We start from the raw sequence: 23,977 nt of genomic DNA, 5'->3' as shown, positions 1-23,977 counted from the left end.
TTAGTGAGAAACAGATATGGCTTATTAACTGTTGATGATGACATATATAGTATTCTCAACTGGATTGGTCTGAGAAGTATTTCATGATGGGCAAAGTATTTTTACAAGCAAAATGAGAAATAGCAATTGACTTTTTAAAAAAATAATTATAATAATAATAATGATTGGGGAAAACATAGAAAAGGTATCGAATGTTGAAGCGGGGAGATTATTGTCTTTGTACTGATGGACATGCATGGCATTCCCTTTTGAAAAAGCAATGTAATACACTGTAAAATTATATGTAATCCAATGTAATATAAAGAAGATTATGATGATAATAAAAAATTTAAAAAAAAAACTCACTTGGGCAGAAGGTAAAGTTACCAGTTGGTCAATATGGGTTTCTGCCCATTTTTTTGTTAAATCATGATGTCAACATTAACTTGTTGCATCTACTCTGGCTTCAATAAAGCCACTACTAACAATCAGTAAATGATGTCTATATTTATTTGTATGGACATAGTTCAATTACACACCTTATTTTACTAGAGAAAACTTGCTTTAGTCCACACTTCAATCTGTCAGGTCATACTTCTCAAGGACATACTGTTACTCTTCAAAATTAAAGTATAAGAAGAAATTTTTATGAATTTTTCTTCCAGACTCTGCTAGTTCAATTCTTGTTTAGTCTTCAGCCTGGGATGGTATAGGCACATGGGAACTCAATCAATTCCTCTCAGCTTGAATTTTACATGCAAACTCAACAGGAATACATACATCTGAAGACAACCCAAAAGAAATGATATGTGGAAAATACTGGCCAACTTTCTTCCCATATATTAATTTCTCCCAGAAAACCCAGAGGAGAAAGACCTGAGCCAAAGAAAATGAGCATGAGTTTGAACTTCTGAGACAGGCAGACCATACGGAGATGCGTGACATGTGCTCTTGGGAAGGCCTCTCTCTGTCTTCTCTTAACTCCAATATAACGAGTAAGCAATTCAGGATGCCCCCTCAGTGCCATGCTCTATTAAGGGTCTGACCAGGTTTCCCCAGTTCTCACTTAACCCTTTTCAAACAGAAACACAATTTTCCAAATGCCATTGCCAACTTTTTTTCTGCACGGTTTATACTCGGTTGAGAAATTCAGCCATAGAGGCAAACAAATTGAAATCGCAGCAGGTTGTCAGTGCTCATTCTGTGTGAACATTTCACAAGATGTTCACTGTTATTCATGTGAGAACAAAACCCCAGCACCCCAAGCTCTTACCTGAAATGAAGGAACTGGGGTCTGGCTGAAGGGATCGGAACTGATTGACATAGTACTCCCACTGTTCTTCTGTTATTCTCCAGGGGTCGTCTGGGTAATTACTGCTGCTATCCTGCAGCTCTCTCTCCACTGAAAAGGACTTGGAAAATAAATAAAGAAGCAGATGCTCAGAGAACTAGTCTGTGAGATGAAGTAGAAAAATTAAATACCAATAGGAGTCATTATGCTATACTTAATTTTTTTCCTCAAGGGAATAAGTTTAACCACCTCATAACCAGAATGCAATTAGGACATAAACTACAGAGAAAACATCATGCTCTCAAAGTTATTAACAGGACTGAGTACTGAACATTTAGTTACAGATAGAAATCTTTCCAAAGAATGTATGGGGCCAGCAGATGACATGGTGGTTAAGGGCGTTGGATTCCCACATGGCTGACTGCGGTTGAGTACCAGACCTGGCAGCTTGCTTTCTTGCTTTAGGGGCCAGCAGGTGGCGTGGTGGTTAAGGGTGCTGGACTACCACATGGTCAACTGCAATTTGAGTCCCAGATCTGGCGACTTGCTTTCTCTCTCTCTCTCTCTCTCACACACACACACACACACACACACACACACCACACACACTGTCCCTCTCTGGTCAAATTAAAATAGAATAAGTAAATAAATAAATAAATAAAGTCAAATAAAATAATTCTTTAAAAAAAAAAAAAACTTTCCAAAGAAAGAAAAAATGAGAAAAATGAGCATTAAAAAAATCATTTTTACCTTCAACTCTTCACCACACTTGGATCCTTTCAGACTAGCTTAGTGGATAGTAAAATAATTTGGATTGTTTTTAAACCCTGGGGGTGGGGACTAGAACAGCTATAATCACACCATTTTTTTGCTATTGCATTCACACTGTATAAATCTGGGCATCAAAATCTCCAAATTAAATCCCATGTCACATGCCTTACATGAGCAGCAACTCCAGACCCCCTAACCCTTCATTGAGTATTTGTGGATCAGGAATAAATACTGAGAGAAGGAAATGGGTGGTAACAAGGGCTGCATCAGACCTGCCACCAGAGGGCGAGCAAGTCAAATCTGAGGATTCGAGAGCCGGGAAAACCCAAGTAATCCAGGAGAAAACAAGGCTAGGCTGGGCACTGAGGGAACAAGCAAAAACATGAAGCAGAGAGGAGGGACCAGGAAGGGCTTCGTTCATCCCTCCAGCCTACTCAAAGACTCAGATGCTACTTGCCGAGGGCCACCTTCACAGGACCAAGAGGTGAACATAAAAAGAGTGAGGCCTGAGGACAAAAGGACACCAAAAAAAAAAAAAAAAGGAGGGGAATTGTACTGAAGAGCCATCAAATGCTTGCTTCTGAACACACTGTCAAGGAATTCATCACTGAGAAGACGTTCCACCCACCATTCCCTAGAAAAGACAGCAGACCATCTGCTTCCTCCCCACACACATACGCACAATCCATCCCAGAAATGAGTTCTTCCCAGGAACACCTGTCTCCCCTCTGACAACATTCACAGAAGAAAGGATGCCATGTAAAATTCCAAACTGTCATTTAACCTTGAGATGCCATCTTTGAAGAACAACATCTATAACTCTGACATCTGAAACCTTGGGCTCAGGGTGTGTTGGGAGGGCTGGGAGAATGAGATGCAATACTGCCTGTAGAATGGACATTCCTGGAAGCACTGAATGAGACCACACCCAGCAGAGCCAAGCCAATCATCTGGGCCCTTTAGGATAATCAGAGAATGGTTCCATAAAGAAGCAGGGAGCCATGTGCCTGTTAGTCATGAATACATCACTTTCACACTGGATGACTTTCTACTAAATGTAAATTGAACCATCTTTAAATGTCCAAAAAGTGGCTATCCATGAATTAATAACTTAAATTCAAAGAGTGCTTTAAAATTTATGAAGCATTTCACATCCCTCTACCTCATTTGAGCATCTCAAGACTTAAGAAAGGTGGGCATAGCTGGCATTATTTATTATCATTTTTCCAAATGAGAGGAAACTGAGGCTCAGGAAGCTGCAAGCACTTGCCCATATCTGTTAGTGAGCTCCTACAGGCAGCAAACAATAGCCCTCTTTGTTCTCTCTCTCTCTCTCTCTCTCTCTCCCTCTCTCCCTCTCTCCCTCTCTCTCCCTCTCCCTCTCCCTCTCCCTCTCCCTCTCTCATTCAAAACCAGGATCCTGAAATCACGAACTTTAAAAACTGTGTTGCATCTATCTGAACTTTTTTCAGAACCTATTATTCTAGTAATAAACAAAAAACATAAATAATGAAAGTAAGGGACCAGCAGTTAGTGTAATGGCTATGTCACTGAGCTCCCATGTAGCCTACCGTGGTTCAAGTCCCGGACCTGGTTGTTTAAACTCACGCCAGGCGCGTGTGCGTGTGTGCCCAAGATCCTGAGAGGAGAATGGAGGAGAAGGGATTGTGGTGTGGTCATTTCCCCTGGGGGGTGATTTCTTGCTTTCTATCTCTCTGTCTCTCTCTGTCTTTCTGGCGAGTGCACACGCCCTATAGCAAAAACCTCTCAAAACAAATAATAATAATGAAAGTAAGAAAGACTGAAAGGCAGTCTGAGCCTAACCGACCACAGAATGTTTTCCATAATGCTCCCGCCAAATTCTAAAGCCATGCCCTAGCAGCACTTCCTGAACGAACACAGATATCTGACTGGCGGTGAATAGAACTTGGGGTGGGGAACACTGGCTTAAATAGATTACTGGCGGTATGGTAACATGGAGAACTCACAGGAGCACTGGCCTCCGGGTCAGCACAGACAGAAATTGCTGGAGTAAAGGAAAAGCAAAGCATAGGTGGGAGAGAGAACAGATGCTACGAGTGAGCAATAAAGTGGGCAGAGATGGTTCTCGAAATAGGCAGGACACAGGTCAAATGCTCTGTCCCATCATGAACAGAAATCTCCTTACTGGGTACAGGCCTGCTGCATTCCCTGGTTCTGATGTGGAAGCTACTACGCTCATAGAACATACTCCTTCACTCTTGGGAACGAAGCTGCCATACTGGTCATCACTGATGTTAATCCAGGTTCCCTTTTTCCCCAATCCCACCAACCTGCTCTTTCCTCTCCTCATCATCTCACTCCTGAGTAGCAGTAGTGGCCTCCTAGCAGATTTTGAGTCTATTCTGAAAGCAGGAATCAGGAATTAGAAGAGGATGATCAAGTCCTCTGCTTAAAAGCCTATAGACAGGGCCAGATCCATGGCATGGTGGGTTAAGGCAGCCGGATTCCACATGGCCAACACGCAATTCAAATAACAGCCCCAGCAGCTTGAAAAAAATGACAGGTGCATGTGTATATGTGCCCAAAATCCAAAAAGAAGAGAGCAATGGAGGAGAAGGGATTGTGGTGTATCCATGCCCCCTTGGAAGGTGCTTTTTCCCTCTTCCTCTCTCTCTGTCTCTCTCTTTGGGAAGTGCATGCCCCTCTAGCAAATCTAGCAAACCGTTAAAAAAAAAATCTGCAGACAATAAAAAGGAAAGGTGGCTCAAGAGAGATGGCAGCTTCAAAAATCAGAACTTCCGGGAACCAGCAGTTAGCGTAATGGCTATGTCGCTGGACTCCCACGTAGTCGACCGCGGTTCGCGTCCCAGACCCAGTGGCTTAAAACTCACGCCGGGTGCGTGTGCATGCGTGCCCAAGATCCCGAGAGGAGAATGGAGGAGAAGGGATTGCGGCGTGACCATCCCCCCTGGGGGGTGATTTCTCGCTTTCTGTCTCTATGTCTCTCTCTGTCTGTCTGGCGAGCGCACGCGCCCTATAGCAAAAACCCCTCCAAAAAAAAATCAGATCTCCTCCAACAGTGCCATACAGACAATTCTCCCAGGAGCTCAGCTCAGAGAAAAGACACTGGCAGAGGAAGAGAGGTGGGTACCTCAAAATGCGGGAGACCAAAGGGGCGACAGAGTCTATGACAAAGAACTCAGGTGAAAGAAAGCCCTAGAATGACCAGGAGCTTACAGAAAAAGAAAAAAAAGGGGGGGTGGGGGCGGGGGAGGAACCATGAAAAACAACATGGAGATTCCCTAGGTCCCAAGCAAGAGGAAGAGTAAAAGGCAAAGGCAGCATGAAATTACTGAGTTACAGAGGACTTCTCCACTTCTTGTTTAGCACTGTCTCTTCTATAATGCATTTCTATTTAAAGAACAAACTTGATCAAGAAAGAATTAAAACCTGAAATAGGGGATATGGTGGTAAGAGATTACATGAGGTGGTGGTTTGGGGTCAGTGATTAAGTGCCTGCTCTGCCATGTCGTAATAACCTTACGTCAATAGTAACCTCTTCTGGCTCGGTTTACCCTTCTGTAAAATAGCGGTGACAGAGTGCATACATCATAGATTTGTTTTGTGGATTAAAAGATACACTGGAAATAAAACACTTCATATCTGACACATGGAAAATTCAATAAATGTTAGCTATTGTTTTTTTAAAGCCTACAGAGATTATCTGTTGCCCAACAACAACAAAAAAACACCTCTTCCACCTAGCCTGAAGGAGGCCATGTGCACTCACCAGAGAGAGAGCAAGAGGGAGAGAGAGAAAGCACCCATCAATGGAGCATGATCACGTTGCAATCCTTTTTCCTCCATTACTCCATCCTGTCAGGATTTGGGCCATGCATGCACATATGGCCAGTATGTTTCTCAAGCCACCAGCGGCTGGGATTTAAATTATGGTTGGCCATGTGGAATCCAGCTCTCAATGCACAGCACTTAACCACTGCACTGTGGGGCTGGCCCTCTAGTGTCCTCCCTGCTGGCTCTCAGCAGGTTTCTGATTGCCTACACACTCACTCCTCATGGGGCAGATCTGTATCTTCTTCCCAGAACACTCTTTTTCTAATCCCAGCTGGCTGGAGTCCAGCTGCCCCAAAAGGCTCTTCAATGTACCTGCTATGCCCTCAGCCACCACATGGGGCACTGCCCCCCCCAACTCACATTTGGTCTCACCTAGTGAGTCGGAGTAAGTATGGGTGGGGGACACACAGTATGTTGGACTGTGGGAGCCTTGGCCTGGAAAGCTCTTCTCTTGCAAGAACAGCTTAGGCCAGATGCTCATTCTCAGGGATGTAAATAGGAAATATAAAGACCAATAAGCAGAGAAAGGAGATCCTTAACAAACGCCCAGCAGGGTCATGACATAAAGGACCAGGCAAGACGTAAAGCTATGAGGCAGCTGGAACCAAGGGTCAGCAGAACCTGTGAGGTAGGGGAAAATGATACAAACAGTGTACTAAGGAAGCAATATAAAGAGAACAGGGAAAGGCGGGTGTCAGCAGCCAGAAGGTAAGAGGGCACTGAAGCAAACTTAAGGCCACTGGGAAGACCCACTAACAGCACCCCAAGCATGAACCACTAAGAACTCCCACCCCTATAGACCACTGGGTTGCCTCTTGTCTCCCATTTCTTGGGTTTCCATGAGACCCAAGCTCCTTCTTCTTTTCAAGAAAATAGGAGCTGGCAAAGAGAGTTCCCACTTCCTATACCCTAACAGGCTTTAGGACAGGGAGAGGGTCTATGGACACTGTCACCCCCACACAGTGGGGTCCTTGAACAGCTACACTAAGTGTGCTAACCTACACCTGCCATCTCTTTCCTCTTGCTTCCCACTATATGTTTTCAATTGGTTTAATAAACTGAATGAGAGGAGCACCTTTATGATAATCATGGTACATACCACAGGTTTGAACATTTAACGCATTCTTCAATGGCTTCACCCAGGTTTCAACCTAGAAGGCTAGAGTCACATCAGATATGCATGCCTTCATTCCATTTACAGGCCCTGCAGTTGTCTCACAGATACTAAAAAGTAGTGTGAGGTCCACTGATTGATGGGCTCAAGTAAGCTCAAGGATATGTCTTATATTGTAAGAGGTGTGGAAATGCTGCTCTATGCTGGTCTTAATGAAAGAAAACCGAGGAGTCCATTTTACACTTTGAAGTTTGGGTCTATCGAAAGAAGTCTCTGTCTGTCTTCCTATGGTTCACCTATGATCTGATCTCTATAGGTGTTCTCAAGTTCCTTATCCAGCAAGTGAGTATTTCAAGGACAAATAAGAGCACATGGAAAGAACAGATGGCATGCCACACACCACGGTGCTGAAATGTGCCAAGGGAAAGCTGATCCACTACAAGAAGCAGAATCTTTTGAACTTTGCTACATAAACAGTGACCTGCTCATTCATTAATTCAACAGACACTCACTGAACACCAATAATATCCTGGATGCTAGTCATGAGGGATACATAGACGGGCCAACAGAGTCTTTTCCCTAGGAAGCCTAGAGTCCAGTGAGGGCCAAAGACAAACAGGCAATCTCAAAATAGCAGACAGGTTAAGTACTTTGATGAGATAGGCTATTCTAGAGCTTTGCTACTCAAGTATAGTCCACATGTCACCCATATCAGCATCCCCAGGGCACTTGCTAGAAATACAGACTCTCAGGCCCAGCTGTAGTGGTGTGCACTGTTAAGAGGCTATATTCCATAGGCTGGGATGACATGGGAGGCTCAGGTTTGATTCCCAGCCAATCCAAAGGCCATGAATGGTGGTGTGTACCTATAATCCCACAGACTGAGGAGGCTGAGGCCGGAGAATCATGACAATGATATCCTGTCTTTAAAAAAAAGCAGAAAGAAAGAAATACAGTCTCTCAGGTCCTGCCTCACACCTAATAAATCAGAAAGTCTGAGGGTAGGTCCCAGAAATCTGTGGTTCAACAAGCCCTCTAGCTGATTTGAAGCACACTTAAGTTTGAGAAGTGATGCTATGGGATACACAAAAGGAAAGGCATTTGCAAAGACACCAAAATATGAGGGGAAATGGCCCTTTTCCTTGGGCTAACATAAAATAAGATAGGCTGGCAGTGCAGAATGGATGTCAGTAGAGTTGACGCAAATGGGTCAGACAGAGAGCGGAGCCCAGAGCATGAAGGCTCAGGTATACCAAGCTAAGGGATTTGGAGTGTAGATAGACAACAATGGGGAGCCACAAATAAGTATTAAACGGGGTAATCAAATGATCAGATTTGAGGTATAGAACAATCACATCACTGAGGAGAATGCAGGGAGAAAGACTAAGGCAGGAAGACCATTTCAAGCTATATAAGCAACCTGGCTGAAGGTAACCATGGCCCAGAGACAGGGAGATCTATTAGGGGAACAGGAGAGAAAAAAGTCATATGGCCACCATCGAAGGAAGGCCCACTCCAGCAGTGAGATGATGGCAGCTCAGCACCTCTCTGTCAGCAGCTAGGGGCCACCTCACAGCAGGACCCAGAGGCATGGAATTATCCCCTCCAAACTAACCCCTAAATTGGCCACAGCAATCAATGCAACTTTGCAGACAAAGATCTGAAGAGTCAGTCACCTAAGAGAGAAGAGCTACAGCTAACTGCAAATACTGAAGGTGCTGAGAAATGGGGGTGAATGTGGAGTCTTAGCTGTCCAAGAAGCAGCCAGACCAGGAAAAACTCCACTTTTGTGTGCACTCTTAGATGCCTCGTCGGTTCCATTCCAGCTCTAGTGGTTATGCTGGCTGGGCAGAGATATTTGATAGTTGGTGCCAATGCTGAGTTCTGCTAGTGTTTTTGTTTTTGGGGGGTTTTTTTTAAGGAAAAAAAAAGGAAAGAGAGAGAAAAATCTCCCACATCTGCCTGCTTAAGCCACATACATATGGCTCATTATACAGTTTCTCTAGACACAGGAGAATTAGATTTGCTTATATTTAAAACATTCAACCCCTTTTTTTTGTTTCAAGTGAAATGCAAATATTTGGCATACCATTCAACCCCTTGGTTTTGTTTCAAGTGAAATGCAAATATTTGGCACTGCAAGTTATTATCTCCAGGGAAAACAGGCTGTTTATAATGAAAGAGACTTCAAACGACTCATTAAAAAGTAATACTGTTAATAAAGTTCCAAAAGGTGACATTTACCCCCAAAGTATCTTAAAGATCAAGCAAAGCTGAATAATATGAATTGCAAGGAGGCATTGTGAGAGAGAATTTTAAAAGGGGGTATATGTTGTTCCAACCATTCAACGTTTCTTTTTAGAATATAATCCTACCCTGGAGGCATCCTATAAATACTGCGTTAGCATCCAGCCATTTCCCCTATAAGAGTAGAAAGATCTTCTGCATGTATTTTGGTGCCATAGTAAACAATCCATAGAGAGAAGCAAAAGCTCTTACCCAGGTCACAGTGAATATGTGAAGATACCTCTCTTACTAAAAATGAGTTGGAAATAAGATTGCCAACATGATCTCATAAGGAAAGATCTCAAGAGAAGGCTCAATAACCCTAAAGAGAAAAAACAGCTAACAGGCTGATGAGAGTATGCATACTACAGCCCAAAGGAATATTAATCCGCCTTAAAAAAAAAAAAAGAAATTGGTCAGTCTTGGGGCTGAGCAAAAAGTCATAGAAGCAAATGAAAGCAGTGCTGCTATGTGGGACTATGGCAGATCCCTCATGATAATTCACGCCCCAACCATGCCTGGTGTACATATGTCACTGAGTGGCTGCCCAACCAGGAAGGACATTGTCCAGCCTCCCTTACAGGTTAGATGCAGCTGCGCGAGTGAACCACAGTCACTGCAACGTGAGCCCAATGACCTGCAGCACTTCCGGCAGGACTAGTGCTGCTCTTCTGTGTTCCCTGGCTGCCCACTGGATGGCGGAAGGCAGAGCCACAGGACAGAAGGAGCTCTGATGCCTGAATCACCACATGGAGGAAAGCCACCTGCCAAACTGTTATATGAAAGAGACACAGATCTAGCATGATAAGACATTAAAATGCGGGGCATATTTGTTACAACACCTGCTCCCCCAACTAATCTCTCCTTCAAGCAAAGCTTGAAAGAAAGGAAGATCTGCCCTGCTCAAACAGCACGGCCAGTTCTCCACTGAAGATGGAACCTTAGTTTGGGAATCTCACCACCCAATGACATCCGACATACTGAGCCCAAACCACTTTCTAGCTACAATTTGACTGTACATACAGACTACCAGAGGAACAGAAGGTTGATTCATTTTTACAAGAGTCTCCTTCTGTTTGGTTAATACAGTTCATCTTTCATGGGTTTGAAGAAGATTCCTAGGGAGAATGTACAGAGTTAAAAAGAAAAGAGACCTCAGGTAAAACTGAGGGGAAACTGTTAAAGGAATAATGAAGAAAAGGGGCTAATGGGTCGTTGGAAAAGTCATGACATATTTTTCAATTTTTTTTTTTAATGCAGAAATGCATCATGACTTTTCTGATGACACAACAGACAAGGAGACAGAGCTCGGCAATATTATTTTGTTTATTTTTTTAAAAATGTGTATTCATGGGACCAGCAGTTAGCATAATGGCTATGTCGCTGGACTCCCACGTAGTCGAACGCGGTTTGAGCCCCGGACCTGGTGGCTTAAACTCAAGCCAGGTGTGTGTGTGTGCGTGCCCAAGATCCCGAGAGGAGAATGGAGGAGAAGGGATTGTGGCATGGCCATCCCCCCTGGGGGGTGATTTCTCGCTTTCTATCTCTCTGTCTCTGTCTTTCTGGCGAGCGCACGCGCCCTATAGCAAAAACCTCTCCCAAAAGAAAAAAAATGTGTATTCAGTTCTTCCTTCTATGAGCAAAAGAGAGAAACAAAGAGATGGGATGGGGGGAGGTACCACCAACAGGGTCTTCACGTCATGATCCAACCCTCCCCTTAGCCAACTCCAGATCATGGGCATGTATGTGCCTGTTGCTTTTACAGAGATTTCTGGACACAAACCCAAGACCCTCCCACATGGGTTGGCCTAACAGAGCACTGCGTTACTGCTGCATCACCATCCTGTCCCAGCAATTCCTGTTTTAATGGTAAACCATTCTATATTATGTTCAATAAAGCTTTATTGATAAAGCCCTCACCCTGCCCTCACCATAAGGACCATGTGGGCAGGAAATTTTGTCTAGTCTGATCACTGCTGTATCTTCAGTGCCCAGAAAAGTGCCTAGCACATAGGAATCACTCAGTGAGTATTTGGTGAATGAGTGAACCAATAAATGACTGGATAAATTGCCATCCCAGTCCAGACAGAAAGGTTAACATGAAAACTCCTATAATGACTGAAGCTGAACTTTATGTGCACTTATCAAACACTATCACCTGATTAGTTATAAAGGCTGGGCCCTCTCTACTTATGAAGTTAGAGAACATTAAAACAAATACTTCTTTTTTTCTTTTTTTACTTTTTTATTTCGAAAGAACTATAGAGTCACAGGAAGTTGCAATAAATAATTTCTGTTTTTGTCTGCAGAAGTTAGTTAAAATTAAATCCTAACAGAGCAATTTAATCTTACCAGTTTCTTCATGGAAATAAACCCACAAAGATGCCATTAACCATGTGCTATTAAACTCCCTTAGGGATATCATTTCAGCAGCTTAGAAAGTTAATGGTCAAATTGCATAAATGTCTATATATAACACACAATTGCTGTTTATTAAGATAAGCTAAATTTTGGGACCAGCAGTTAGCATAATGTCTATGTCACTGGACTCCCATGTAGTTGATCGCATTTTGAGTCCCGGACTCAGTGGTTTAAAATTCACGCCGGGCGTGTGTGCGTGCGTGCCCAAGATCCCGAGAGGAGAATGGAGGACAAGGGATTGCAGCGTGGCCATTCCCCCTGGGGGGTGATTTCTCGCTTTCTGTCTCTCTGTCTCTCTCTCTGTCTGTCTGGCAAGCACACGTACCCTATAGCAAAAAAAAAAAAAACCTCAAAAACAAATAAAAAAAGATAAGCTAATTTTTAAAAAAAGTTTTTAGAGAGAGATTTTTGCTATAGGGCATGTGTGCTCGCCAGAGAGACAGAGATATAGAAAACAAGATACTACCCTCCCCCATGGGGGATAGTCACATCACAATCTCTTGTCCTCCATTCTCCTCTCAGAAATTTGGGCATGCACACACACACGCCCAGTGTGAGCTTAAAGCTGCTGAGTCTGGGACTCGAACTGCGGTTGACTACATGGGAGTTCAGCAAATAACCATTATGCCATCTGCTGGTCCCAAGATAAGCTAAATTTTAGAACTATCACCACAACATAGAAAATGCTAAGCAACACGTGTCCATTACTTTGCTAAGAGCCAGGCACTAGAAGCACCTAATAACACTAATACACATGATCGATTTTTATCTTCACAACAACCCTGCAAGGTAGATCCCACTATGCCCATTTTGCAGAACAGGAAACTGACGACAAGGTAAGAGAAGTAACCTACCAAGACTGCGCACCTAGAAAATGGTAGCACCAGAATATGAACCGAGTCCAAGGTATGTGGATCACCAAGCTCTATAGTTATCCCTATTCATCCATCCTATAAAAATGTATCATTTCCTTTTCAGAAAGAATTTCATCATGATGCCTAAATCACTGCAGCAATTCTGCAGATCGAGGATCTGGGCTTGAGATATGACTATGCTATATGTACACCCTCCTCTCTATCGTCTAGTTTACTTTCAGATTTTGGATGGTGAACTACTAAATTATACAGACAGAACTCCATCTTATTCCTCACATAATTGCTACATGTAAGCATCTGGCATGATTTTACATTATGAAGAATCCTGCAAATAAACATACAATACAGTGTAATCCTTCATTTTACTATTATTTTAGTATGTGGCTTTAATACTATCTTTTTTTAAGAATTATTTAGTTAATTTTATTTCATTTTTTTGGAGAGGTTTTTGCTATAGGGCGCGTGCACTCGCCAGACAGAGAGAGACAGAGAGACAGAAAGGGAGAAATCACCCCCCAGGGGGGATGGCCACGCCGCAATCCCTTCTCCTCCATTCTCCTCTCGGGATCTTGGGCACACACGCACACGCGCCTGGCGTGAGTTTAAGCCACCATGTCCAGGACTCGAACCGCAGTCAACTATGTGGGAGTCCAGTGACAAAGCCATTATGCTAACTGCTGGTCCCAATTATTATTATTATTTAATTTGATGAGGGAGAGAGAGAAGATGAGCAAGCAAGTCGCCAAGTTTGGGACTTGAACCAGGGTCAGCCATGTGAGAGTCCAGCACCCCAATCACCACGCCACCCACCAGCTCCTCTAATACTATTTTGATCAACAGAAGAAACCATTAGTAAACAATGTCTCTATGCTTCCAGGGGCAGCCAAGATCTGCTGCTCCAGAAGAACATTTTTCCTTCACGATCGTGAGGATTTTGTTCTTTGTTTAGAGAAGAGGGCCAGGAGAAAATGAGAAAACAGCAGTAAGAAGAGACCTTGACAAGGCCTCAGGCTTCCATCCTTGGTCAGGCCAAGGCTGCCTGTCTCCTCTTCACCATGTCCTTCCCTCACACTCAAGGCAGCCTGAGGTCAGATGGGAAACAGATGTACCAAGAACTGGGGCTGAATTCAAAGAATGCTTTAGAGAATGAGGCTACTGATTGGAAATGCAAAAAAAAAAAAAAAAAAAAAGGGTGTGGGTTCTGGGGGCAAACGTGGTTCAAATCTGAGATGGTCGCTTTCTAACCAGTTACTTAACTTCTGAGCCATCAGCTCCCAACCCAGAAGGCCATCACAGGCCCACAGGCCTTCCCTCTCAAGCCTCATCTCCCCCCTACTCTGGGCTCTACCCACACTGGCCTTCTTTCAGTTCTTCAAATGTGTCTACTCTCCATCCCACCTCCTCTCAGCATAACTCTCTGCACAGCACAGGGTGGTTAGCTAAAAACTACACTCTCTAAACACCTTTGCTGCTAGAATTCCAGATGGGACTAAAGTTCCACCACACAAATAAATACACCCACAGAAGACTGATTCAGAACCGAGTTCCATGGCAAAAGACAAAGGGAACAAAGCATTCATTTGCCTGCCTGGGTCAAGTGCGGTGTGGATCTGGCCAAAGCTAAGGCAGCAGCCTCCCAATGCTGCAGTTTTCTGACTGCGGCTGAGGCAAAGCTCTCTTTGCAGCCCAGCTCTGCTGTAGGGTTTTGGAAATTGTTCTTGCAAGCTGAGAGTAGAGTCTGTATCTTCAGCCCTTCCACAGATTTAGCAGATTATCCAAACCCTTTATTATAAACTTTGTTATAAATTATGCTTAAACTAGACAATGAAGAGTCTATTGTCCACAGTTAAGAACTCTGATCAACGTGTGCCCTTTGTCTAGGCTCTTACCTCTACATGAACACTCCTCTCCTCACCAGCCCAAGCCAGCCTTCCTTTTCCTGGTTAACTCCTACTTCTCCTGTGTAGCCCAGCTCAAGCATGACTTGATGCCTGAAGTGATGTTTGGAAAGCTGGGGAAGCCTTCCCTCACTTTCTAACCTTGGGTTGGGTTTCTCTGTTATGTGCTACCAGAGCACTCCCTTGCCTTTATGATAATTGTCAGTTCTTAATTCTACAGGCATAAGTGGGATCATGTGACTTGAATCCTTATTGCCAAGTGCCTTGAGCAAGGACAGTGTCTGTAGTCCTCAGTGTACCTCCGGCATGGTGGCTGAGCTATAGAAGCTATTTCCTAAATATTTTCAAATGGACAAAGGAGGATGTCATTCCTACCATGTATGACTACTGTTATTGGGTCAGGTAACTGGGGGACAGGACACCACCTGATCACCTGAGATCAGGGGAATACTGATGGGCCTAGGGGCTGAAATGGGATAGACTCGTATATAACAGACCAGAGTCCTGAGGGTGTAAGCCAGAAACAAGCACCACTATCCTTTTCAGCTTTACAAAACACTTCTTAGGACCAGGAGTTCAAGCAGATGTTTTCAGCTTCATGAGAAAGGCTAAATCAGAGGAGCTCTTGCCTATTAAATCAAGAAGAACCTTTGCAATTACAAGGAAAGTTCTGGCCACTGTAAGTTTTTAATGCAGTGGGGAAAAATAACAACACTGAAAACACAAATGAAATGTATTTATGTTTTTTCTTTTTTTTAAGAATTATTTTATTTAACTTTATTTACTCATTTATTTTTAATTTGATCAGAGAGGGACAAAGTGAGAGTGAGAGTGAGAGTGAGAGAGAGAAAGTGAGAAAGCAAGCTGCCAGATCCGGGATTTGAACTGCGGTCAACCATGTGGCAGTCCAGTGTCCTTAACCACCATGCCACCACCAGCCCCCTGTTATGCTTTTATCAATAGTCCAACTGACCTGTTGAAATACCACTAAATCAATGCTGGAATTCTAGCAAATGCCAGACGACCATTTTTATCCTCCTCCTGCCCCCAACATCTCACTATCTCTAAATGTGAATTTTCTAAGACTTAAGAAGCACTGCAGTCAGTACTAACATTTTCTAAATAAACTCCTTTCCCCCAAAAGCATCTTTCCCTTTCTAACCTAGATACCCTCTTCTTATTTCCTAGAGTCATCATTCTTTCAGTGATCCAGGATTTCCTTAAATTCCCTGCCTTCTAAAGCAAACCATTACTTTTCTGCCTTTCATGTAGAAGTGCCTGCAGGCAAAGAAATGAAGCAATTAACATCTCTTTAATTGTTAAGATGTGTGGGTATATATTAAGTAGATGAGGAATACAATAAAAAATAGAAAAGATTTCAACTGAGGAAAATAAACTTCAGTATGAGTCGAAATAAAACATTTCCTTCCTCAAAAATAAGGGCCACAGGAGAGCCTTCATGCAGCAGTTAGGTGCTGTGTAGAGCAGTGGTCCCCAACCTTTTTGACACCAAGGATTAGTTTTGTGGAAGACAATTTTTCTACAGACGATGGGGGGGGGTAGTTTATGAAATAATGCAACCTAGATCCCTTGCATGCACAGTTCACAATAGGGTTTGCACACATATGAAATACAATGCCACTGCAGGTCTGACAAGGAGATGGAGCTCAGGCAGTAATGCGAGTGATGGGGAATGGCTGTAAATACAGATGAAATTTCGCTCAATGACTGGTTTGCTCACTTTCTGCTGTGCAGCCGGGTTCCTAGCAGGCCATGAACCACTACCAGTCCATGGTCCGGGGGTTGGGGACCCTGGTATAGAGGAAGCCAGATCCCAAATGAATGGTTAGGGCTCAAGATCCAGCCCTTTCAGCTTGAAAAACACTCCAGGCATGCACACATGTGCCTAAGATCCTGGCAGGATGGAAAATGGGGAAAAAAGGATTGTGGCATGTTCAGGCCCTTTTTGGAGTGTATTCTACCTCCCTTTCTCTCATGTGCATGTGCACTCCAGGATTTAAAAAAAATAATAAATTGGGCCAGCTACTGACATAGTGGTTAAAGTGGCTGGAACCCACATGGCCAGTTTCGCAGTTCAAATTCCAGATCCAGAAATACACACTGGGCACATGTGCATGGGTGCCCAAAATTGTGAGAGGAGAATGGAGAAGATTGGAGTGCAAAGTGTCATCCCTCCTGGAGGGTGGTTTCTCTCTCTCTCTCCCCAGTGAGTGCACATGTCCTACAGCAAAACAAAACAAAACATAAATAAATAAATAAATAAATAATAAAAATGAATAAATAAAGGCTAGAAAAGCAGAAAAATAAATATATGCGGGTGAAAGAAAGAAGCAGACAAGAAGCATGATACTATGAATACCAGAACCTTCTTGTGGTAACAGCACCCATTTGGGTACCTGTGGTCCCATGGTAGACTCAGTGAAGTGGCGATCTTTTCTGTCTTAGGAATTGGGTAAAGGGCTTGAAATAAAATGAGGAATCAATCTGGTAAATAAGATCTGCTTATAAAATGTATGTTCAAACCAGTTCTTGGGTCTGGTGGTTAAGGCAGCCAGATCCCACATGGACAACTGTGCAGTTCAAATCCCAGCTCTGGTAGCTTGAGAAACATGCTACACATGTGTGTGTGCATACCTCAGATCTTGACAGGATGTAGAAATGGAGGAGAAGGAATTGTGGCATGACCACACCTCATAAGGATATTTTCTCCCTCTCCATGTCTCTCTCTTTCTCTCTCGCTCTCGCTCTCACAAGTGCACAAGCACTCTGACAAGTAAAACAAACAAACAAACAAACAAAAAGAATTCTTGAGGCTAGATAGTGGCACAGCAATAAAACACAACTGACCTTCATAGGAAGATTCTGAAAGACTTCCCTGAGTACACCAGGTACACGTGTACCCATGATCCCAGGCTGGCTGGGGTAGACTTTGGGGTCAAGATCCTGTTCGGGGTTCTGTCTCTCTCCCTCCCTTCCTCTCTGTCTGTCTCTCTATCTCTTTGTCTCTCATTTGCTCAATAATGAAAGAAACAACCTTAAAAAACAAAGTCAGTTCTTCCTGTTACACACAAACACGTGCACACACACACACACACACACACACACACACACACTCCCGCCTTCCCTTCTATTTCAGTCAGAGGAAGAGAACTTGGCTGTTTAAGTAACACAGAAAGGTCAGTGTAGCACCCTGGTTGAGAAGTTCCTAAAAGACCACCAGGGTGCCATTCCGATGTAAACACACAAGGGTCGCTTTTATTCAGGCTCCAGCCAGGGCTCCCAATCTTACCGGCACAGCCACAGAGGATCAGAGTTGAGAGCCCCAGTGTTAGTTGGGCTGGGTTTTTATTTGGCTGTTAGGGGGGAGGTCGAGGGGTGCTGAGGAATGCACTCAGGCGACACTACATTGGTTGTAGATTACAGGGAATGTAGTTGTCTCTGGTTGATTGGTCATTAAGCCGTTGAGCTAGGCAAAAAGTTACTTTAGGTTTCTGGTATCTCCTTTGTTTCTTTCATTGGTCAGTTCTGGTGGGGTGATGGTCTCGTGACTTTTTTACGCGTCCGGCTCGCCTTTTTGAAATGGTGCTGTCCCTCAGTAAGGTGGGACAAAATGGAGTCGTGGGACAAAATGGAGTCGCTCTGGTTTTGCTCTGGTCCTTTAGTCTGTGCACACATGCACACATGCACATACACACACAGACACAGTGCTGAGCTTAACCATTTACAACAATGGCGAGGTCTTTTTAGCCTTTGTTGCTCCCCATAAACTAAGTAATTCAATTATATTGAGTTGCCATGATTGTAGAAACAAGAAAAACCACTGCAGACAGGTCTAGGGTTCTCTAGGACAAAAAAAAGCTGGGGGTCCAACCTCAGGTGCCAGGAACCCCAGGCACCCAGGACCTCCTCTTGACCACTCCAGGCAGGAGCAGTTTCCCACACACATCACAGTCTCCCCAGTCCAAAGAAAGAGAGATGCCAGCTTCTGGTTTCAGACTGTTAAGAATGGCAAGCCAATAAGAAAAGACCACTAACCCAAAAGAAAAGGGGGCATAGAGTATGAATAAGCATTTAACAGAAAAGGAAATACAAAACTTAAGATGTTCCACTTCACTAATAAAGAGATATGCTAATTAAATGATGCCGAGATATCACTTTTCACCTATCAGATTGGCAAAAGCCCATAAATGTGTTTACACATTAGGAAATGGACATCTTCATATGTGTTGGCAAGTGCATTAATTGCTACAGCCTCCAATTTGAAAATCGCTATCAAAAATCCCAAATGTGTAGACATTTTCACCCAATAATTCCATTTCCAGGAACTGATCCAACATATCTGCAAACAGTGCTATGATTATAAGTACTAGATGTCAACAGAAGGCCCTGGTTAAATGCTTCCTGGAAAATGCACAAATTAAATATTACACATCTGAAAAAAAAAAAAAAAGAAAGAAAGAAAAGGATGAGGAAGTGTTTTAATGTACTGCTATATACTACTATTAAAGCTTGTTAAATAAAATTGCTAAGCAAATGCATAGTATAATACAATATGTATAAAAAGGTAAAGCTAAATACTTTGGATATATTACATATAATTACACATAAGAATATCAGTTTTCAATTTTGGTGAATAAAACACACATATACAACATTACATAAATAAATAAAATGTTTTGAATCAAACTAAAAAAAATGACTGACTCATGCTAGCTGCCTCTGGAACTGGTGGCAGGAGGCAATGGGAGGGACATTTTTCACTCTATACCCTTTTCTATTTTTCAAATTTCTTAGATATTTTTCAAATCTTTAATTGTTCTGAAGAACAAATGCATGTAAAAGCTCATGACTTATGAAACACTGTTCACTGTATAATCTGAAACAAGCAACAGCAAACCCTAGAGTTCTTTTGCTGTAGCCATGTGAGGAGGGAGGCCATCTTTAGGTAGTTTGTTCTTTGTCACGTGCGTTTCGACTTAAGCCATTCAGAAGTCCGTTCACAGGTGTTTCTTCAGATGGCCTGAGGTCTGACATAATATGTGCAGGACACCGCAAGCACTAAATGTGGAAGTGACATTGTGCTGAAACGGCCACAGGGTTGTTTCACAGGGGCAAGTCAGTGCTCTCAGATGAGGAGAGAGGGAACAGATTCAAAAATAAGGAAGGAGGAAAATGCCTGAGACTATACTGAAAATGCACGTGCACACGCACGCACACACACACAAGCCAAATGATGCCTCAGTAGAGAAACTTCATTCTTCCAAACTCAGAGCACCAACTCCTCATGATTCAGCTCTAATCTTCCTCATTCGATGCCATCCCAATCTTTCAGCCATTCTCTATTCTCTGCTCTCCTCTTCCTCCCGACACCTTAGTCTAGCCCACCCCTAAAATATCTTGCATATTACAAAAAAAAAAAGTTCTCTCAGTGCAATGGCTGCTGCCCAGAAAAACTTCTTCCTCTTGTTCCTGTTCAAAACTCTTAGAATGAACAACTTCCTTGTGATGGCTATCAACTCTCTTCTGACTTATGCCAACAACACTCCAGAAGAGCCTCAGGAGGATTCACTTCTTTAGCCATCCTTTATATACTTAGAAGCAGAGCTAATCAACTTCTGGCCATAAGTAACTACAACGAAGTCCAAGTGAGCAGACATGACAAGAACTTAGGACTGAGAGAAAAAGGAAACCAGTTAAACATTTTTCAAGTGACAGGCTTTTAGATGAATATGGTGCTAACTAACAATGGTTAACATCTCTTCTCCTAAGTTCATTAGAAAATGTGCACCAAAAATTATATCCAGGGACCCATAGCCTAGTGATTAAGGCAGTCATATCCCACATGGCCAACTATGTGGCTTTCAAGTGACCTGAAATACATTTCAGCCATGTGTGCGTGCATGCCCAAAATCTGAAAAGGAGAGAGTAATGGAAGGGATTGTTTTGTGACCACACCCCATTGGGGGTGTTTTCTCCCTCTCCCTCTCTGTTTCTCTCTTGCAAACATGACCCCCCCCAAACAGCCAAGTGGAATGGCAGCTGATAAAGGCCTCTAAATTCTGTTTATTGTTATATTTATATTTTATCTTGAAGTAAGAAAAACACTGAGTATGGAGGATATGCTCTAGAAGACTGCTATGTTCATCCCTCCAGAAGAGAAGAAAAATTATAGCATGTATGTTTAGTGTTCCAAAAGTGAGTGTGTTTTGGTTTAAAATACAAGATAATTTTTTTTCTTGTGAGATCTAGCTGGAAGGATGTTTCATTTACCAGACCTACCTCTCTAAAGGAAGATAAAAACATATTACATCTATAATATATACTTTTTCATGGTATCTACATAAAATGTTCCCAAAACTCTACAAAAGAAACAGTCAACCCTGACTGCTCTGAGCCAGGAAAGTAATAATGATCAGACTCCTATCTCTCTGGCTGAGTTTCATGGATAAATGAGCAGACAAACAATGAAGCTTTTTTTTTTAAGAATGAAAAAATAAAATCATTACATGTCTAGAAACTCATAGAAAACTCTCAAATTTCATGTTATCAATTGAGAAAAAAGCCTAGATGAATTGAGACAAAGAAGAAAACAAGAAAGGCCAAAGCAGAATGAGGAGTAAGGTTCCTACACAGACAGCACAGGCCACATGGGGAAGGACGGTGACTCTGCATGGTCAGAGCACGGAGGGAGAGAAGTTACAAGCAACTGAGGCTGAAGAGGTAAGCGGGGCCCTGTGAGCTATGCTCAAGAACATGGATGACAGGCTAAGGGCAGTGGGCAGAGTGACAGGCTTTGATCAAGTCAGCAGCATGATGAGATTTGTGTTTTTCAGATTTTTGTCTGCAGATGGATAAGAAAAGGGCAAAGGAGGAGCAAGAAGAAAGAGTTAGAGGCTGATACAAGCTTCAATGACAGGGGATAATGGCCAGAACCAAGATGTGCAGCAGGACAGACAGTTATTCGGAAAGTGAAATGGCCAGGACTCAGTAACTGAATGAGCCACAGGGGTGTGCAAGGACTCCAAGATAATGACCAGCATTCCAGCCTGTGTTGAGGTTGGGTGGAGCCGGGGTAGAAGGTGAAAGCTGGTTTTGTGGGGAAAACACGCCAGTTGAAAGTGACAGTGGGACAGTCGAGTGAAAATGGCCAGCAGATGGAGATGATGTGGTCATTAGCCTCCAGAGAGCTGAAGAGTAAGTAGAATGAGAACTGGGCCCAGGGATCATCAACATGTAAGGGCAGACAGAGGAAGAAGGACTGAAAAAGAGATTAGGAAGAGTAGGGAGAAAACCAGGACAGTATGACACCACAGATACTGAACAATGAGAGCACTTCAAGGTGCTCAGCATCAAAAGTTGTCAAGAAGCCAAAGTGGACGAGGACTTACCACAGGTCATCTGTAGCAACCCTGGCAAAATCAGTGGTAGCAAAGTAGAATGGGAGCAGAAGGTACAACTCTAAATCTTGTGCCAGCAAAATTCCTACATCATCTAGATGTTCAGGATAACATGGAAAAGTAAACCACAAAATGATCTCTAAGCACACAATGACATGTGAAGCTGAAAAATAGATGTAATTTCTTTACAACCCACTATCAACCATCTACCAACACAGGATATGTCAGTTTCTGAAATTTCAAAGGGAAAAAAAGAAAAAACCCAACACCTAAACAAAAAAAGGGGAGGGGGAGGAATTCCTAAAATAGTAAGCAAAAAAAATAATCATTCCTATATCTGGGCACTGAGCCGAGCATCGACACCTCTAAAATGCCAAATCCCCAGGCTGGAACAGCCCTGGCTATGGTCCCCCAAAGGCCTCTCTCAACCCAGAAACCATGCCCTCTTCTAATCAAGCAGAAAGGACTTGAAAATAAGGCCACAGATGATGCTAGAGACTGGAGGCTGGAGGCCCCCATCAGCACATGAGCAGGCCACATGGGGGAATTAGTCACCCAACCCAGCCAGCACGTGCCCAACAAATGCTAAGCCCCTACCACCAAGAATCTTCACTTCAAATCCCCTCATCGACAAGACTAATTCGGGCTGGCAGTTTGCATTCTGGAACATGGAGTCCAGCCAAACCAAGCTGACAAGCATAAGAAGGAAACCTAAGAACTGAAGAAAGAAAAACACATCAGCCATGAAAACCGCAGACTGCTGTCCTAAGCAAGGAAGGCCACTGCTCTCATCTTAACTAGAAGGCCAGGCCCTAAGCAGGAGGTGGGGGAACTGCCGCTGATGCCAAACATCCATCATGAGAACCAGACTGTGGCAGATTGTTAAAACGGACTGGTAAATCCATTCCAGGTCGTGCATGTTACAGAAAAGAGAAGCAACTTGCCCAAGGTCACAAGAGAGCTTGGCTGGACTTGGGTTAGAACCCATCTGGTTTTTTCTGCACTATAACATGAGACCCTGTGATGGCCAACTGCTACCAAATACCTATGTCCAGCCTCAGCTCTTAAAGCTCCAGACCCATGTGGTCTACCAACTGTCTGACACCTCCTACAGGCTATCTCAAAGGCTCAATTCCTGACATCCAACACTGAACTCATGATCTTTAGCCAACATAGTGACATCACCATCCATCTAGTTCCTGAGCCGGAAACCGATGAACAGTGTCCCATGTTTGAACTCCAGCCCTGTCACTTCCTAGATGTGACCTTGGGCACATTAAATAAGGTCTTTTAACCTCACATTTAATAAGCTGTCATCTGAAAACCGAGACAACAATAGTAACTCTCTCAGCAGGTAGCTGTGAGACTGAAAGAGATGATGTGAATAAAATGCTAGGCATGTACATGGAGTCTTCAAAAAGTTTACAGAAAATGCCTATTGTGAAAAAAGTATTTATATATTTTATGATATTTTGCACCAAAATAAATTCATAATTCAATTCCATTTTTTATGAGCTTTCTTTAGCCTGTGTGTAGAAACTGTCTTTGGATATGCAGTGCCCTCTATTTTCTTGCCTGCTCCCTCACTCCCACCCCTCATCTGGTTAACATCTATGTGTCCTCGTTTTGACTCAAATGTCACTCCCCCAGCAGAAGTGTCCTCTGATCAGCCCCTGCCCACTAAGGTTAGGTCATACCCCAACCCCATCTTTCATCCTGGAAGCACAGTATCACTCCTGTTCACATCACATGACATAACTATACGTTTTCTGTGTGGTGGTTTGGTTACTGACCATTGCCTCCAAGAGCCTGCAAGTCGCCAAGGGCAGGCCTTCTGGTGGTATATGCCTCATCCTTGTATCCTCAATACGGTACCTGGCCCTTGGTAGGTGCTCACTACATATTAGTTAAGAGAAGGGTCCAAGACTAAGTTTGTCAGCAGAAGAGAGGACTTAGAAGTTAGAAAAAAAAAAGCCATGGGGCCAACAGGTGGCATGGTGCTTAAGGCACTGGACTCCCATGTGACTGACTGTAGTTCGGATCCCAGACCTGGAAGTTTGCTTTTGCTCTCTCTCTCTCTCTCTCTC

The 23,977-nt window shown here is 43.3% G+C and overlaps 1 protein-coding gene across 16 annotated transcripts in view; it reads right to left on the bottom strand.

Moving 5' to 3' along the window:
* REPS2 (RALBP1 associated Eps domain containing 2) overlaps positions 1-23,977 on the bottom strand; it is a 183,111-nt gene that overhangs the window by 125,484 nt on the left and 33,650 nt on the right. For all 16 annotated transcript variants that reach the window (XM_006157965.3, XM_014591378.2, XM_027775465.1 and 13 more), the window contains one exon: positions 1,253-1,391. In XM_006157965.3, the coding sequence (XP_006158027.1) occupies positions 1,253-1,391 (139 nt within the window). The remainder of the gene's footprint in view (positions 1-1,252; positions 1,392-23,977) is intronic.

Source organism: Tupaia chinensis, unplaced genomic scaffold (genome assembly GCF_000334495.1).
Source record: "Tupaia chinensis unplaced genomic scaffold, TupChi_1.0 Scaffold000567_1, whole genome shotgun sequence".
Taxonomy (NCBI): Eukaryota; Metazoa; Chordata; class Mammalia; order Scandentia; family Tupaiidae; genus Tupaia; species Tupaia belangeri.
The sequence above is the reverse complement of the archived record's forward strand: the minus strand, read 5'-3'. Positions and strand labels throughout refer to the sequence as shown.